This window comes from Rhinolophus hipposideros, assembly GCF_964194185.1.
Source record: "Rhinolophus hipposideros genome assembly, chromosome: 21".
Lineage (NCBI taxonomy): Eukaryota > Metazoa > Chordata > Mammalia > Chiroptera > Rhinolophidae > Rhinolophus > Rhinolophus hipposideros.
In genome coordinates, this window is record NC_138067.1 from 50,187,919 (window position 1) to 50,205,644 (window position 17,726).

General features: G+C 59.9%; 3 protein-coding genes across 9 annotated transcripts; 1 reads left to right on the plus strand and 2 right to left on the minus strand.

The window, feature by feature from the left end:
- The first annotated feature begins 2,667 nt into the window (after nt 1–2,667).
- On the plus strand, nt 2,668–8,922 carry TRIM28 (tripartite motif containing 28). 4 transcript variants are annotated; one of them, XM_081032243.1, is made up of 18 exons: nt 2,668–3,328; nt 3,644–3,759; nt 3,976–4,108; nt 5,314–5,382; nt 5,739–5,874; nt 5,949–6,065; nt 6,142–6,256; nt 6,382–6,528; nt 6,623–6,737; nt 6,815–6,921; nt 7,010–7,046; nt 7,128–7,173; nt 7,245–7,497; nt 7,587–7,906; nt 7,980–8,103; nt 8,186–8,272; nt 8,353–8,490; nt 8,589–8,922. In XM_081032243.1, the coding sequence occupies exons 1-18, from the start codon at nt 2,974–2,976 to the stop codon at nt 8,763–8,765; spliced, it is 2,592 nt and encodes an 863-aa protein (XP_080888369.1). In that variant the 5' UTR covers nt 2,668–2,973; the 3' UTR covers nt 8,766–8,922. The 4 variants fall into 4 exon arrangements, with proteins under 4 accessions (XP_080888369.1, XP_080888371.1, XP_080888370.1 ...); XM_081032244.1 differs by having other exon boundaries at nt 2,675–3,328; nt 3,647–3,759; XM_081032245.1 differs by lacking the exon at nt 5,314–5,382.
- CHMP2A (charged multivesicular body protein 2A) lies at nt 8,885–12,015 on the minus strand. Of its 4 annotated transcripts, none has more exons than XM_081032278.1 (6): nt 11,890–12,011; nt 10,865–11,056; nt 10,077–10,256; nt 9,854–9,984; nt 9,717–9,778; nt 8,885–9,636 (listed from the first exon to the last, which is right to left on the minus strand). In XM_081032278.1, the coding sequence occupies exons 2-6, from the start codon at nt 11,030–11,032 to the stop codon at nt 9,503–9,505; spliced, it is 675 nt and encodes a 224-aa protein (XP_080888404.1). In that variant the 5' UTR covers nt 11,033–11,056; nt 11,890–12,011; the 3' UTR covers nt 8,885–9,502. The 4 variants fall into 4 exon arrangements, with proteins under 4 accessions (XP_080888404.1, XP_080888407.1, XP_080888405.1 ...); XM_081032281.1 differs by having other exon boundaries at nt 9,415–9,636; nt 10,865–11,546; nt 11,890–12,015; XM_081032279.1 differs by having other exon boundaries at nt 9,415–9,636; nt 10,865–11,078; nt 11,890–12,012.
- Nucleotides 12,016–12,663: 648 nt separating this feature from the next.
- On the minus strand, nt 12,664–15,564 carry UBE2M (ubiquitin conjugating enzyme E2 M). The gene is made up of 6 exons (XM_081032284.1): nt 15,103–15,564; nt 13,994–14,088; nt 13,831–13,869; nt 13,613–13,716; nt 13,269–13,332; nt 12,664–13,184 (listed from the first exon to the last, which is right to left on the minus strand). Exons 1-6 carry the CDS (start codon nt 15,209–15,211, stop codon nt 13,044–13,046), a joined length of 552 nt encoding a protein of 183 aa, XP_080888410.1. The 5' UTR covers nt 15,212–15,564; the 3' UTR covers nt 12,664–13,043.
- Between the last annotated feature and the right edge of the window lie 2,162 nt (nt 15,565–17,726).

The window sequence follows — 17,726 nt, forward strand, 5'->3', positions numbered from 1 at the left end:
TCACTGACTGCATGCTGTAAAATAGGTAACATGACGAATCTGATGTCATGTGAATTTTAACCACATTTCAAAAACAGCTTTAAAAGTAGTGGACCCAAAATTCATCTTGTAGCCTACAAAATTGGCAGACTCTAGACAGTCATCATCTCCATGCGTCTGTTTGCCCTTTTATACATGTACTGAGTGCCTATGGTGGACTGGGCTAGGCATGGCAGATACTGCAGTGAGCACAAACAACTTGGAGTGCCTGTCTTTGTGATTCTCTGTATTTGAAATGTGTAGGAAGACAGGAACCAGCCACAACCCCAAAGCTCTTATCAAAATCTGATTTTTATGTGTGTGGTAAAATATACACATGAACTGTCCATTTTTACTATTGTAAAGCATACAATTCAGTGGCATTAAGTATATTCACGATGTCCTACACAACTACAACTGTCTATTTCCCAGATGAAATCTGTGCAGATGGAGTAAGAGATTGGAGTGATGCAGTCACTAGACCTCCCAGAGAAATAGCTTTGGGGATGACACCTGAAAGTTGGAAGGAGAGCCAGGTGCAGGTGTGGAGTGTGGGGAAGGGAGAGGGTGGGGAAGGGAGAGGGTGGCTGCCTGCAGGCCTTGGCTGCCCTTGGTGCCGTCTGAGTGATTCCTATAGTCTCAACCCTTGAGACCTGTCTGCAAAGCCAGGATGCAGACAATTTCTAATGGACAAGGACTGGAAAGGGTGAGCTACTGTAAAGGCTGGACAGGGAGCACAGGGGATGAGTGCATAAATTACACTGACTGCTCTGTCTGACCTAATGGCTGGGGCTGCGGGTAGGGGGCAGAGCCAAGAGGTACCTGTGTCTTCTGGATCTCTGAATAGGCTGACTCTTCAGAGAGGACCTTTGAGCTCCGCCCTGGCCTTGCTCGCTTGTATGCCCACTCTAGCTCAGCTAGTCCTGGGATGCCCCTTTTGCTCGAGTCTACCTGAACCTGGTTTCCAGTTGATCCCCCTGTCCCAATGCCATCTTGGCACTTCCAGAAGCCTTGGTTTCCCCATATGGACAAGGGGGCTGGAAGTGGCCCAGCATTGGGTGGTAAGGCGACTCTCCAAGGCCTGCTGCTGGCACCCTGTGTGGCCATGTACTGGGAAGGTCCAGGGCCCAGGAGGAAGGGGAGACAGTTTAGAGAGAACAGGATAGGCCTTGGCAGACCGTTGAAACCACAGGACTACTTACCAGAGTCTAGTGAAAGGCCTGGAACCAGGCAGCTGTCTGGCAACTTCTAGGTATGATGCACCCCTGCTCACTTCCCTGCTCCTTATGTGCCCAGTCAGCTTCAAGGCCTTTGCACTTGCTTCTGCCTTAACTGTCTTTCCTGCAGGTGTTTCGGGACAGCACCTACGGAATTCCACTTCTACACTCTTTACCATCAACTACTTATTTTGATTCTCTGGTCCCTGACCCACGTGCCCCCCTCCCTCGTCTGCCCCAGGTGCCAGGGTAGGTATGGGTTACACCCTTTTTGGGGCCCAGCGCAGGACGGGGTCGCCCAAAGTATCCAGCACATATTACTAAAGGACGGCACATCTCACCCTATGGGCGGCCAGCTACCAACTTTCCTTCCCAATTATCAGAGAAAGGAAAAAAGAAAACAAGGGCCCGCGGCCAGGGCCTCCGAGGGGGGGAGGGGGCGTGGCCCCACCCCACGCAGCTGAGGGGCAGCGCCAGGGTTGGAACAAAGGCAGGCGCCGAGACAAAGCCCCAAGGCCCCCAGTCCCCTCCGGGAACAAAGGCTACGCCCGTCTCTCCTGGACCAGGCACGCCTCCGCCGCCAAGGGTGGGCGCCTGAGGAGCTAGGTGAGGGAGGCTGCAACTGCTCCCCCTGCAGCCTCGGCGTGTGCGAGCCGGGGAGACTCCGAGCAGTGTCTTGAGGCCGGACGCCCAAGCCCCCGGCTCTGCATCCTCTCAAGAGCTGACCCCCACAGACAGGGTTCACTTTTCCAACCCTGCTTCCCTCCTTGGAACTCCACCGCCGTTGAGGTTCGGTTTGGCCACCTGGAAAACCATCCAAGTCAACATAGCTGCTGGCTGGAGACGGGAAGGGGCCAGGCGTGATCTCAAGACTCGCCGCTCTGTAGCCCCTTGGGACCTATTCGATTCGGGCAGGTTTCAGTGTTTTTCACGTTAAACAATGAAAAGGTTAAAACCGAAAAGTCAGCCTGCCGGACCAGAACGCAACTTCTTTCTGGGATGGGAACCCTCCGCCCCTTTCTCAGGCCCGCCGTCTCCTCTAGGTCTCGGCCCCGCCCCCTCTCCCGAACGCCAATTGCAATGACTGGAGACGTCTCCAGGCCGCCAAAGGGGCGGGGATTGAGGCGGAAGCCTGGGCTGACAATACGCGTGCGCAGCACAGCGGCCAGACTGTGGGGCCAGATGGGAGGTGGAGCACTCTCTAAAAGCTGTGAGCGCGGACTGTGCTGCGGCTATAACCTCAATGATGCTCCGCCCTGCCGCACGGGCGACGCCGGGGTGGTGCCGGCGAAGGTAGGAGGATCCAACTCAGGCGCGTGCGTACACGCTGCCTCGTCTATCGCCATCGGCCCGGGCCCCGCCCCCAATCTCAAGGCGCCCAGCACGCGTGCGCAACGGCGTCGGCGCCAGTTATTTCTGTCCCGCCCCCCAGACGCGGCTCTTTCTGCGAGTGGGCGCACGGGCGAGCGGTTGTTCGCGTTGCGTGTCTTGGGTCTCCGAGGCCACCGAGAAGGAAGCGCGGGCGTCGGCGGCGGCGGGAGGCGAGCAGGCAGCGGCTGGCCGTGCCTCGGCAGCGCCCTGCGCGCAGCGGGCGGAGGCCCAAGCGGCGCGTGGCGGCGCTCGGCCTCGCGGCGGCGGCGGCATCGGCAGCGACCCAGCCGTTGGCGGCGAGTGCATCTGCGCCTGCGCGGCGGGCCCCGCGCCCCTCCTCCTCCTGGGCGCCCGCGGCGGCGTGTGAATGGCGGCCTCGGCAGCAGCGGCCTCGGCCTCGGCGGCGGCGGCGGCGGCGGCCGCCGCTTCGGGCAGTCCGGGCCCGGGTGAAGGCTCGGCGGGCGGGGAAAAACGCTCCCCTGCCGCGGCCTCGGCCTCGGCCTCGGCCTCGGCTTCCGCCTCGGCATCGTCGCCTGCGGGGGGCGGCGGCGAGGCGCTGGAGCTGCTGGAACACTGCGGCGTCTGCCGGGAGCGTCTGCGGCCCGAGAGGGAGCCGCGCTTGTTGCCCTGCCTGCACTCGGCCTGCAGCGCCTGCCTTGGGACCCCTGCGCCCTCCGTCGCCAACAGCTCGGGGGACAGCGGCGCGGCGGGCGACGGAGCCGGTGGGTACAGTCGGGCCCTGCCCTCCACCCGGCAGCTTTCGATCCCGACCTGGCGCGCAGATTGGGTGTTTGTGCTCAGTGTGTGGCGGGTGAATGGGCTAGGCGAGAGGATAGGGTCCTGGAGAGTGCTCCGCCGGGCGCTGAGGTGGGGTGTGTGTCTTCAAGTTGGGTGAAAGAAGGGTTTGGCCTCTGCTCTGGGAGGGGAGGTCCGGCCCAGCATGGGATGTCTGACATGGAAGCTGGGGTCCAGTGGGACGATGGGATTATAGAGTCTGGATGTGAACGTGGGATGGTTTCAATTCTTTTTATTCTCAGCAGTCGTGGATTGTCCTGTGTGCAAGCAGCAGTGCTTCTCCAAAGATATTGTGGAGAATTATTTTATGCGTGACAGTGGCAGCAAGGCTGCCGCTGACTCCCAGGATGCGAATCAGGTATGTTTTGTTCTAGAAACAATTAGGAGGGTTTGGGCCTTGGGGAGGGGTCATCAGCTCAGTGGCATGGTTATATCTCCAAAGTTTACTCTTCCTACACTGTGAGCATCTGGGCAAGTTGTTTAGGCTAGGTAAAGGCACCACTTAACGTTTCTTGGATTGCAAATACCAGCATTTCTGGTGATTCTGTTTCCTGACTCTACTTTTGCCTGGCAGTGCTGTACTAGCTGTGAGGATAATGCCCCAGCCACCAGCTACTGTGTGGAGTGCTCTGAGCCACTGTGTGAGACGTGTGTGGAGGCACACCAGCGGGTGAAGTACACCAAGGACCACACCGTGCGCTCCACTGGTACACAAGGCGGATGGCGGGGGGCCTGGGCTGCCCTTCTACATAAATCCTCAGCTGATCAAGTGGGTTGCACATGGTGGATGTGTCCCGGGAGCTTCACGAGGGGGCACTACCTGAAAGGCCTGGTGACAGAACTCAAAATCAGGAGATTGGGGTTCTGGTATGCGGTCTGATGGTCCAGGTGGGGGAGGGGAGAGAAAGGCCCCAGGCAGGGGGAGGGGGGACACAGAAGAAGCTCACAGGAACCTACCTCATTGTGCCTCAGAGTGTACAGAGGGTTCAAGGTAGCTCATCAGGGGAGGCTCCCCCCTGCCCACCCTGTGGTGGAGGAACTGCCCTGTGCAGACAGGGAAATGCAGGGTATTTGGAGAGGGCTGTGAGGGGCCTTCTTGACCTGGGGTTCCTTGGCACCTCCCTTAAGGCTCTGTAGGAAAAAGGGCCCCAGCCACAGCGTCTTGACAAGCTCTGAGGGCTCGCCTTCGGGCCATTACTGACAGTTGTGTTTTATCTTTGGGGTGTGGGTGTCCTAAAGCGCAGCTGGATGTTTCCAGACTTTCTATGAATGTGCTCGCAGTGGTATGGCAACCGACTTGTTAGCTTTCTGGGTCTAGCCTGGTTTTTCATCTACAATTCTGAGTGGCTTTTGGTAGTTACACTGACAGCTTCAGCACAGAGGATAGTATTGGTGGGAAGATGATGGCAGTGGTGGCTTTGTGGCATGAGGAGCAAGGTGGGACAGGCAGAGGATCCTGGATTTTAGGCAAAGGTCAGGGTGTAGGATGAGTTAACATTGAAGGAGCTGATGCCTGGTTTGTATTCCAGTGTCACATAACTTAGGCTGGGTTGGTATTGCCAGGATTTTTTTGGGATTGGGGAGGAAAGTGGAACAGACTCCCAAGCAGCTTTCTAATGGTAACAGACTCTGGGTGGGGAGGGGGTTGTCAATGTGGTATACTGGTCTTTGCGTGGTATAACAGCACTGGGACCTGCTGCCCCCAGGGGGCCTGACACCTTTTTGAGAGTCCTGGTCTGACACCTCATTTCTGCCAGCCTGAGGAGGCTCTGCAATGCCACCTGTGGGCCTATGGTTTGTAAAGTACACGGCCTTCTCTGACCAAAGAAGAGGGGAGGTCAGCAGGCATGGCTCCTGAGGAAGCTGCCTGAGTGGTGCCTCTAGGCCCTGATTCGCTTTCTGTCTGTGCCAGAAAGCAAATGTTCTTCGTGCCCTGGATGCCTCAGTAGCCAGAAAGCCCCCCTGCTGGACAGAGCCTGCTGTGAGTGGAAGAGAAAGGGAACCCAGTGGGGGGTTCGGAGGCGGAGGAACTCTTTTGAGTGTCCACCTGGAGAAGGTTCCAGTAGAGGGACCAGCAGGGGGGAGGTATCCTGTCAAAGGCCATCATCCTCACACTGCCAGAAGCTGGAGGGGGTGGTCTCTTGGTCAGGCTTGGGACAGGAGGTTTTGAGAGGAAGGGTCTGGGCTCTGGGGCCTGTGTTCTTCCTGGGCCCTGGTTGCAGGGCCCCTGGGTTTTCCCAGTAGGTAGCCCAGGGCTGCAGGACAGGCAGGGAGTGAGGCCCCGAGTTGGACGTGCTGAGGTTGGGCTCCCTCCTTAAGGTGGTACCCATTTCCCAGGGCCAGCCAAGTCCCGAGATGGCGAGCGCACAGTGTACTGCAATGTTCACAAGCACGAGCCCCTTGTATTGTTCTGTGAGAGCTGTGACACCCTCACCTGCCGGGACTGCCAGCTCAACGCCCACAAGGACCACCAGTGAGTCCTGCGGTAGGGCCGGGGAGGGGCGCCTTCTGTGTCCAGCGCCCAGGCCCATCTCTGTCTGCCCTTAGGTACCAATTCCTGGAGGACGCAGTGAGGAACCAGCGCAAACTCCTGGCCTCTCTGGTGAAGCGGCTTGGGGATAAGCACGCCACCCTTCAGAAGAACACCAAGGAGGTTCGCAGCTCGTAAGTGGATGCCAGAGCCATGGGGTGTCCCCAGGTGAGGTCTGCCCGGCTTGTCCTGACCCAAGCTGCCCCCCAGGATTCGCCAGGTGTCTGATGTGCAGAAGCGTGTGCAGGTAGATGTCAAGATGGCCATCCTACAGATCATGAAGGAGCTGAACAAGCGGGGCCGTGTGCTGGTCAACGATGCCCAGGTGATCTGTGTGGTGGGAGGTTCTTGGGGACTGGTCCCCTCTGCTGGTCACTGACTGGCTCCATGTTTGGCGGGAGCGTCCTGTGGACTGGCTGCTGATGCTCCCCTTTCCTCCCATCCCTGCAGAAGGTGACTGAGGGGCAGCAGGAGCGCCTGGAGCGGCAGCATTGGACCATGACTAAGATCCAGAAGCACCAGGAACACATCCTGCGCTTCGCCTCCTGGGCCCTGGAGAGTGACAACAACACAGCCTTGCTGCTCTCCAAGAAGCTGGTGTGTGCTGGGGCAGCAGGCGGGGTGCAGGCAGGTGGCCCTAGCCCCCTGTGGTGGCCTCTCACTGCTATGCTCACATGCGCCCCGCCCCCAGATCTACTTCCAGCTGCACCGTGCCCTCAAAATGATTGTGGACCCTGTGGAGCCACATGGCGAGATGAAGTTCCAGTGGGACCTCAATGCCTGGACCAAGAGCGCGGAGGCCTTTGGTTGGTCCTTGTCTGTTCCTGCGCTGCTCCTTGCCAGCACCTAGGCACTGTGCCTCATGTCTTCCTCCTCCTTGCAGGCAAGATTGTGGCAGAGCGTCCTGGCCCCAACTCCACAGGCCCTACGCCCATGGCCCCCCCACGGGCCCCAGGGCCCCTGAGCAAGCAGGGCTCTGGCAGCAGCCAGGTGAGCAGGGGAGGGTCCTGGGTGGTGGGGGGATGGTGTGGTCCTCTGGGATGCCTGTCCACTGAGGCCCAACCTGCTTTGTCCACAGCCCATGGAAGTACAAGAAGGCTATGGCTTTGGGTCAGGTGAGTGGGTCTGCTGATAGGTGGGTGACCCCAGAGCACTGGACCACCACAGACCACAGTCCCTTTTCTGTCTTTGAGCAGACGACCCCTACTCAAGTGCAGAACCCCACGTGTCAGGCGTGAAGCGGTGAGTGTGGCTGTTCTGGGACAGCGGGTGGATATAGGGATAGGGGTGTTGACACCAAGCTATATCCACAGGTCCCGCTCAGGTGAGGGTGAGGTGAGTGGCCTCATGCGCAAGGTGCCACGGGTGAGCCTGGAGCGCCTGGATCTTGACCTCACGGCTGACAGCCAGCCACCAGTCTTCAAGGTCTTCCCAGGCAGCACCACGGAGGACTACAACCTGATTGTCATAGAGCGCGGGGCTGCGGCTGCTGCTGCCGGACAGCCGGGGACTGCAGCCCCTGGGGCCCCTGGTGCCCAGCCTCTGCCCGGCATGGCCATTGTCAAGGTAAGCTTGCCTCCAAGTGACGACAGCTGGGAAATGACTACTGCTGCTTACGCCTGCACCATGCTGAACACCCATCATTTTTCTTTTAGGAGGAAGAGACAGAGGCTGCTATTGGAGCCCCATCTGCTGCCACTGAGGGCCCCGAGACCAAGCCTGTGCTGATGGCCCTGGCAGAGGGCCCTGGTGCTGAGGGCCCACGCCTGGCCTCACCCAGTGGCAGCACCAGCTCAGGCCTGGAGGTGGTGGCTCCAGAGGGCACCTCAGCCCCGGCTGGTGGCCCGGGTGCCCTCGATGACAGTGCCACCATCTGCCGCGTCTGCCAGAAGCCAGGCGACCTAGTCATGTGCAACCAGTGCGAATTCTGCTTCCACCTGGACTGCCACCTGCCCACTCTGCAGGATGTGCCAGGGTGCGGGGCTGTGGGCACTGGGGTAATGGGCTGGCCAGGGTGGGGGCAGCTCCTTATTCTTTGTCCCATCTAGGGAGGAGTGGAGCTGCTCACTCTGCCATGTGCTACCTGATCTGAAGGAGGAGGATGGCAACCCAAGCCTGGACACTGGTGACAGCACTGGAGTGGTGGCCAAGCTGTCACCAGCCAACCAGCAGGTGAGGGTGGGACCTTTCCCTTGATGGTTCAACAGCTCTATGCCCCATCCCCACTAACATTCTCCATACTGCGTTCCTCTAGAAGTGTGAGCGTGTCCTGCTGGCCCTGTTCTGCCACGAGCCTTGCCGGCCCCTGCACCAGCTGGCCACCGACTCTAGCTTCTCCCTGGTGAGTCCTCGGACTTGTGGGGAGTTCTGGGCAGGACTGGGCACCCTGCTTCACCTCCCACCTGTGGCCTTTTACTGTAGGATCAGCCTGGTGGCACCTTGGACCTTACCCTGATCCGGGCCCGCCTCCAGGAAAAGTTGTCACCCCCCTACAGCTCCCCCCAGGAGTTTGCCCAGGATGTGGGCCGTATGTTCAAGCAGTTCAACAAGCTGACAGAGGTGAGCCTCAGGAGAAGGGCAAGGTGGGGGTTGGCTGGGGGAGGGGGAGGGGCTGGGAGGGCTGTAACCCTCCCTGCCATGCCACCCATCTTGCTCAGGACAAGGCGGACGTGCAGTCCATCATTGGCCTGCAGCGCTTCTTCGAGACGCGCATGAACGAGGCCTTCGGGGACACCAAGTTCTCTGCTGTGCTGGTGGAGCCCCCACCCCTGAGCCTACCTGGTGCTGGCCTGAGTGCCCAGGAGTTGTCCAGTGGCTCTGGTGATGGCCCCTGAAGCTGGTCCCCCTGAGCCAGCTCAGCCTATCGGTCCTGTCAGCCCTGCCCATCCCCCTCCGGTGACCTGGCTCCCACTCCTTGGTACCCCATTCCCCAGCCCTTCACAATATGGTTTTTACTTCTGTGGATTTAATAAAAACTTCACAAGTTCCTCAGTCTTGGTTGGTGAGGGCAGTGTTCTGGGGCTTGGTCTCTTTCTGCAGCTATCTCGCCAAGCCTTGGTGGGCCCTGCAGGGGTAGGGCGTCCCTCCTGGACTCGCCCTGATGTGAGTCTCAGTTGAGTGGGAGGGGTGCCCTGTGGGCAGGCAGGGGGAAGCCTGTTATCTGCTTAGTGGTGGCCCCTTTTCCTGAGCACCTCCTGGACTTGGCATGACTAGATGATGCACTAGTGAGCTGGGTGGGCTGAGGCGCCGCAATTCTAGCAGAGTATTGGGAGCCTGCTGTCTTGGTAGTGCTAGTGCAGTGTTGAGGCCGAGGTACTGGAGGCCTGGAAGGGATGCTGCAGCTGGACCCACAGCCCCAAGTGTGAACATGGGTGAGCTTGGCCTGCCGTACCCCTGCCCTCCCCAACCCACACCCCAAGTCATCTGGCACTTGTCCTCTTGACAGCCATGCCCTGAGTGATTCAGGCCCCAAGAGACCTATGTGAGGTCCGGGAATAAGTGTCCAGTATCTTTTATTACAGACAGGGTAAAGTGAAAGTGGGTGTAACTGGCCTGGGGTGGCAGGGGGCAGTCAGTCCCTCCGCAGGTTCTTGAGCCGTTCCTCCAGGTCTGCATCTGCGTCCACAAGGGCTGAGGCTGAGGCCGCAGCCTCTGCCTTCTTCCCACTGGCAGCCACACTGAGTGAGCCTCCAGTGGATGGGAGGTCTGCAGAGAGATGGGGGTTAGAGCCCCTTGTGGGAGACAGTGTAGGGAGGGAAAACCGAGCCCACGCTGTGGGCACTCACTGGACAGCTCGTCTGTCAGGCTCAGTCCCAGCTCATCCAGGACCTGGGACACAACTGCGTCACTAGAGAGAAGACAGAAACTGAGGGTCAGGCACGAGAGTGGCAGTACCCACTCCCACCCTTACTGGTGTCCCTACCTCTCCTCTTCATCTTCCTCATCGCCCATAGCATCGTCAATGGCGTCATTCATCATCTCCTCCTTCATGTCCATTATCTCTGCCTGCCGCTCAAACTCCATCATGATTTTCTGGATCTGGGGCAGCTTGAGCTATGGGAGGAGGGGTGTGTGTGCGCGGGAGCCTGGTGCCTGAAGGGTATGGGGGAGTGGGGCCCCAGGGTGGGAACAGGCTTACTACCTACCTGTCTGTTCATGGTGCCCATGGCCTTGGTGACGCCCTTCATGGCTTGTGCCATGGAGTTGTTGGACTTGAGAGTCTGAATCTTGAGGGACACAGCCTGGATGTTGGCCCGCATCAACACAAACTTGCGCACATAGCGCCGTGTGCGCACCAGATCCTTGGCCATGATGCGCACGGCATCCTGAGGAGACAGGTGGCAGGCAGAGGCCCTGTGGCTAACCCCAGTGCCACTGCTCCCTCCTTCCAGCCTGGTCCACAGGCTCCTCTGAGCTCACATGCTGGGAGGGAGGCTGGGCGACACAGTCACTACCTTGACTTACACACCCTGTCTTGGCCATCTCACACCTAGCAGTTGCAAGCCCGCCCAAAGCCAGCTTTTCCTTTCCTCCCCTAACCTCTTCCTTGCCTTGCCCATCCCAGAAAATGGCACCTCCTCAACCCAGCTGCTCAGGCCCAAACTGTCACCCATCACAGGCTCTGCTCACTCCTGGTTCAGGCAGGCTGTCTCCTCATGGCGCAAATGTCCGAGTACCCCAGGCCCTGTCCTTCTCGCAGGAAACCCTTTGTCTCAGCTTCCACTGTGGCCCGTGCTTCTGAGTGGTCTGAGCTCATCAATCACTTCATCTAACACTTGCTGCCTGGATCTTCACAGGCACGCTGCATTACTCATGGTAAATGGTAAATGGGAGGCCATTTTCCTCAAAGCACCTATCTGTTGGTGTCCTATCCCACTTGCTGCAGTCACAGCAGTGCCTGGCAGTGTCCCAGCTCCTGCCCAAACAAACTCACCATCTGGCCCTGCTTGGCCATCTTCTTGATGTCTGCAATGATTTTCTTCTCCTGGGTCTCCAGCTTTTGTCGTTCACGGTCTAACTCTCGCATGGCCCGGTTCAGGGCCCGTTGGTTCTGCCGCAGTAGCTCCTCCGGTGTCTTCCGGCGCCCAAACAACAGGTCCATGGCAGCAGGAGCCCGCTGGGGGGCCTGGGACAAGGGCAAAGCCTCGCTGCAGGGTGGCAAGAGGCCCAGAAAGGTGGCCAGAGGCAGAGCTAGGGTCACAGCGTGTACTGGGGAGGGATGAGGGAGCCAGCAGGGAGAGGAGGTGGGGATGGAAGACCAAAACAGTGCAGCCTGAAATATCGGGGTAGCCCTAGGAACAGGAATGGGAACAGGTTCTGAAAGTCATCCACAGCGTACCCACACCAGCCCCATCTCCATCACAGAGCCCCAACAGAGGCTCAAGGTCTCAGCCTCCCTCTCCAGACCCGGAGGTGAGGTCCTGTTGTCTCTGATGTAATGAGACTGGAGGTGGATGTGTATGGGTGCACCGGGGGCATTTGGGACCCTGAGCGACAAGGGCAAGGCAGTTGTGGGGGCTTGTGATGGCAGGGCAGGGTGAGTGGAGGCCCTCGGCGCCAAGTTGACAGCATACGGATGTTATTCGTACCGGGAGCTCCTTGAATGCTGAGGGAACCTGGTTTTGGAGAATATGGTTGGGGGTGGTCGGAGACCCCTGTACCCCGAGGATGGTATGTGTGTTGGGGCGCCCTGTAAACACAGGCCAGGGTCTGGAGTCGTTGGGGGCCCCTGAACATCGAGGACGGGATGGTGGGCATCGGGGCGCTTTGCACATCCAGGACAGAGTCTCGCGGTGTTAGGGGTCCTGCGCTCCAACAGCAAGGCGGCCTAGGGCACCCCGATGCTGAGGCCAGGGTCCCAGGGAAGAACGAGGTCCTCGACGCCCGGGCCAAGAGGCCCTCGTACTTGGCCGCCCACGAGCCGCCCCCCGGACCCAACGCCCAGCAGGGGCCACTCACCGGAGCTGGGACAGGGACCCGCTTCCGCTTCCGGGCCTCAAGTTCGGATTTCGGGCGCGCCCACCGACAGCCCCTCCGTTCGGTCGCCTCTGCCGCTGCCGTTTCCGGATTAAACGACCTGACGTCACACACCCCGCCCGCACCCGGAATGCTGGGAGACGGTAAGAACGTGCGTGCGCACGCGTCCTGGAGCAGGCCGGCGTGCACGCGCATGCGCACTACCTCCCGTTTCTCCGTGTCAGGCCTGAGGGTGTGTCACACGTTTGTGTCCCGCCTCAGGAAGCCGGGCCACACCCGAAGTGCCGGTGCCCGCAGGGTTGGTGCACCTTTCGACACCTTCCCCCAAACCACCCCAGAGGTCTTGCATTCCATCACATCACAGACTAGAGGGCCCAGGTCATCAGAGGGCCCCTGAAGTCTCCCTGATGCTTTTGGACCTCAGGCACCTGGTAGCACCAGGCAGGGTCCTCCCCTGTGGGTCCACCACGGCAGGAGGGGGCTGAGGTGCAAATGGCGCACTTTCCCCTAACATAGTCTGCCGGCCAGATAGCCAGTGGTTACTGGATCCCACCCTTGCCTCATCCCAAAGTGGGAATCGTCCCACACAGCCCGAGGCTTGGGGCGTGATCTCCCCACTGCCCCCGGTAATGGACACCCTGCTGAGGGGCGCCCCAATGCCACCTGGGACCACACACCTCCCAGCACTCTTGTCCAAGGAGCCCTGCTGGACATCACCTGCCCCTCCCCGTCCACAGAAGAAAGAGGCGGAGGCCATGCAGTAACATTCCCCTTTAATAGCCTGGAGGAACCTCCAGTGGTGGAGGGATGGGGTGGCAGGGCCCAGGCCACCCAGTCCCCTTGGCTACCCACCCCAGAGCCCAGAGTAGGGGGTTGGATGGCACCCAGCGGGGGGCTAGACAAGCCAATTCATTTCCCATCGCTGAGCAGGTCGGGGGAAGACAGAACCGACCTTAATCACACGGTGGTTCAAAAAAAAAAAATAACTAGGAGTGGGTGGTAGGGAGAGGAGGCAAGGCCAGGGCATGGGATCTCCCCCCACTTGCCGCCCCATGCTCCCCACCTGTGGGCCCCAATAAATATTTGCAGGGGATGCCGGGGCTGTTGACCCTGGCAGGGGTGGGTACGCGCCAACCCTATTTCAGGCAGCGCTCGAAGTAGGTGGAGCCGATGTAACCACCTCGCATGGAGCGCTGCACATTCTGCTCAAACAGTCGCCGGTTGTTCTGCAGGACCTCAGCGGCCTCCTTGTTCAGCGGGTCTTCGGGGTTGGGCTCCTGTGGCCAGTATGGGCAGGGGTCAACATGCCCAAGGGGCAGACAGCCAACCTCTCCAAACCCTACCCACCCAGCCCTACTCACCAAGAAGAGATACTGCAGGCCATAAATTATGGAGTTTATCGTAAGGACTGGCTTCCAGTCCTCTCTGTGGACAGAGAGCATCAGGTTCAGGGACTGGTGAATGTGCGGCTGCCACACGCCCTGCTGGAACTGGACATGTCAGGCCCAGGGCGTGGGACAGTGCGGATGTGAGAAGCTAGGGGGAGGGTGCAGAGTAGGCCAGGCCAAGAAAAAAGCCAAGGTCTAGCCATGAGGAAGAAAACATGGAGATGAAGAGATAGAAGGACACAGACCACAGGGGGTGGGGAAGCAATGAGGGGGGCCTGACAGGGCTGGGTAGAGCAGTGGAGGGCCAGCGCCTTCACCTGAGGATGTTGAGGCAGACGTTGCCCTCGAGGTCAATGTTGGGATGATAGACCATCGTCTCACACTTCACCTTGGGGGGGTCATGCGGGTAACCCTGGCCCACCTGACTCCAGGGAAAGAGAAGGGGAAGTGGATACGTACCTAGGCAGTGCTTGGCTGGGGCTTCAGCTGTTGCCTCCTCAGCCCAGGGAGCCACCCCTGCCCACCTGGAACTCACCTTAAAACTGAACACAAACTTCCCACTCTTGTAGAAGCCCTGTGAGGAAAGAGAAAAAGGTGTTAGGGCCCCATCCTGCAGGGACTGACAGGTGAACCAGGTCTCCCTACTTGGGAACCAGCCCCTGGACCGTGCCTGGGAGTCCAGCTGAGTGTGCCCTCACCTCATCAGGACAGATAACCAGCTTGAAGTTGAGGAGATCGTCGGGATCTGAAAAGCTGATGTCACACGTCTTGGGCAGGTTTAGCTCGTTGATGTCTGGGTTTGCACAGCAGAGAAAGGGAACAAAGAGGGAAGAGTGAGAGAGGAGCGTGCTTAGAGCAGGTACAGGTGCCAGCAGAGCCCCTATGGCTTCATCCAAGACTCCCAGGGCTGTCCTGGGCTTTGTACCCCACATCCCCAACTCTCTTCTTGCTCGTTCTGCTCCCCAGTCTCCAAGCAGGATCTTCTGGGTCCACAACAACACCCCAAATATGCCTCTTCAGTTGTGGCTGTGCCCTACCTCCCGGCCCAGGATAAACTCTGACTCTTCTGAACACACCACTCCCAAGTGATCCCCAAGAGTCTCTGATGACCCCAAACCCCAGGATCCCCAGCCATGACCTCCAACTTTCTAGTGGACGCTGCTCGTCCCCACCTGTCCACCCAAACTCAAGCACCATGGCACCTCCATACTCTAAACCATCCCCTCACCAGTCCCAGGTCTCCAGCCTCTCTCCTCTGCCTGTCATCCCAAACCCGTGAGTCCCCAGACTCACTCTCCTTGGCACCCACTATCCCTCCCTCCTCTACCTGTCACCCTAAACCCCAAACTGCCATATGATGACCCCCAGTCCGTCTCTACCCCATCTGACTCTCAGATTCCCAGTGATCCCAGCATAATATACAAAATCCTCTCCCACTCTTATCCCCAATCGGTGGCTCTCACTTTCCCCATCTCCTTTGCTTGTCAATTCAAGGTTCCCGTTTGACCCCCCGACTCTCAGTCCCCCGCCCCTACCACCACCCTCAGATTCCCGGTCCCCAATACCAGACGCCTGCCTGGCTTTCCAAATATCCTACCTGCCCCATCCTGTACCCCGCTTCTCTGATCCCCTTTACCCCCGTGACTGCATTACCCCACGCGATTTCCCCATCACCCCACCTCAGGATCTGACCACCGACCCCCCACATCCATGGCCTCCAATCTGACATCGCTGACCCTGGGGGGAACATTATCCAACTCCTGGTCCCCCCATAACCTGACCCCAGGCCCTGACCCCCGACCCCTACCCTTCTGGATACGCAGCTGCGCCGCCGACGCCTTCTTGCTGCTGCCCTTGGTGCCGCCCGCCGACTCCTCCTCCTTCTTCTGCTGCTTCAGCGAGAACAGCTTGATCATCCTGCCGCCGCCGCCGCCGCCGCCGCCGCCGCCGCGGGGCCCGGGACCCCGGCCACACGGCCGCCCGCCGCTGCCCGCGCCACTCGGACCCGCCGCCGCGGCCTTCTCCGCTGCTGCCGCGGCCCGTCCGGCCTGCCGCGCCGCTCCGCGCCCACCGCGCGGCCCGCGTCGGCTCCCGTAGTCCCGCTCCGGCCTGCCCCGGCGCCTCGGGCTCGCTCGGCGGTGCTCGAGCAGACTCGGCTCTGCTCGGGACTGTTCGGCCCCGCCCCCACCCGGCCGCTCCCTCCGCCTCCTCGCCCGCTCAGATCTCGGGCCCAGCTGCGGCTGCGGCTGCGGGCTGTCTGGGACGCGCCGTCGGCTCGCTCACTCGCTCCTCCGTGAAGGGGTTGCGGCAAGGGGTGGAAAGAGGAGGAGGCGGTGTATGGGAATCTCGGCAGCAGCGGCTTTGGCGCGGAAGTCCGCAACGGCCTCAGGCGTCTTACCACTTCGGCTATTTCCGCCGCCTTCCCGCTTCGGCTCTTCCCGCCCGGCCTGCGCTGTGCGCCTGCGCAACCACCGCCGCCGTCCCCGCCCCGCCTTGCTCAGCGATGGGGCATAGGGTTCGGGCTCTTTCGGCTGGGCTCGAGTATTTCCGCTTGTCTAGGCGTCCCTTGGTCACTTCCGGAGACGCTCGAGGATACAGGCCAGGGGCGGTGTCGCCGCCATCTTTGAGTGGGGCAGATGCGGTCTGCTTCGCTCGCTCTCGGCCCATTCCCACTTGCACTAGTGCAGACCGCGGCGGGGGTGGGTCAAATGGGGTTTTTTCCTGGAGGTCACAGACAGGGGCATGGTGATCGCTGCGGGCCAGATCCCAGGGCGAGGCCAGGGGCGTTTCCCAGCGAGTGCGGAGTCTAGTATCCTCGTGTTCTATCTTAAATCCAATCAAAGAACTCGCTCGGGGAGCTTCTAGTTGAGGTAAACTAACAAAATGTATTGTGCCAGAGTGGTCAGCACCCTGGAGGGTAATGCGGGTGGACACTCGGTTGGGGGTCGTTTTCGGCGCCTGTCATGAGCTCCAGCGGGGGCGCAGGACGACCTTACACCTCCTGCAGGGGCGCTGTGGGCGGGGCCAGCCTCCCCTTCAATCACAGCTCAGCCTGTCCCGCAGGGTTCTGCAACTTCCGCCTGTCACCGCGAACACCGTGAGGTGGGTCACGAGTGGCGTCACGACTGTTGGCCAGCAACCAGTGGGGGCAGCCGGGGCTCGGCAGCTGAGCCCTTCCGCGTCCGAAGGCGGCTCCCGCGGCACGTCCGTCCCCTTCTGTCCCTGAAACAACTTGCTGTCCCCTCCCGGAGTACTGTGGGAGACTTGGTCCCGGCGGTCCAGTTGGGGCCACGCCACGGTCGGCCAAGTTCCTCTGGGCCGCCTGTCCTGGCCCAGGCCCGTGGCCCTCACCTTGGCCCTATCCCCCATCCTCACCTCAAGGAGTCGCCTCCACCTCATCGCACCTTGGTCTGGCGTCTATCCCGGTCCCAGCCTCCGCGGAGGCTCTGCCGTGTGAGTGCCGGTTACCCTTAGCGTCCTTGGTCACCGTGGACTGATCCCAGCTGTATTTCTGTAATCGCTCCCCCTTTCGGCCCTTCCATTCTCAATGCCACCAACCCAGATGCTCCCTCCAGCCCCCTGGTTGTTCCAGCCTCACACTCCCAGCATCTTTTCTTGACTCCCGTGACAACTGAGTGCTGGAGGGGAGCCAGGGGCTAAGGATGGGGGCTCAAACCTCAAACAGCTCAGGTTTGGGGCTGACGTAATTGCAACCGTCCCACCGTTCTCAAGCTTCAGACATAGTTGGTCCTGGGACTCAGAGGTCCCCTCCAGACTCAAGCTCTCCGTTTAACCCTTCCTCTCCGTTGTTCTTAGCTATTCTGCTCTTGCTGATTATTTTCATAAACGCTCTCTCCACATTAGGGTTGATGACCGTCATGCTATTTCCAGCCAAAGTTTCCAGGTGGACGTTTCTATTGGCCAACCTGATCCATGTGTTCATCCTCAGGCCAGCTGCTGAGGCCCATCAGCTGATGGCCCATCTGGGGATAGGGTATTGGTTCCCTGGAGAAGTGACACTGGACTAGCCAGAGCTAGACTTTTGTGGTCTCTAACATCGTGGCTTCCCCACGGTGTGGTGGGACTCAACCATGCAAGCAATGCGAGGCCATTGGTCCGGATTAGGGAGGTAGGGCATGGCCAGACTGAACTAGAGGGGCGGGTTGGAAGTGGTGCATCTGTTTCTTCCTTGTCACCGTCACGACCACCCAAGTGGTAGAGGGGCACAGGTGGTTTGGGTGTCAAGAATTCCTGTAGGCCCTGGGCCTGCAGCCTCTTGGGAGGCACAGGGCTTGGCATGTGTAAAGGCCCTGAGGGAAGCTGGGGTCAGAGCCTTGGAGGGATGAGGCAAAACATGACGGGCGAGGAGTGAGGTGTTAGGGTAGCCTCTGGGAGCTGACACTGGGAAGATACTGTCCATTTTTTAAAGGG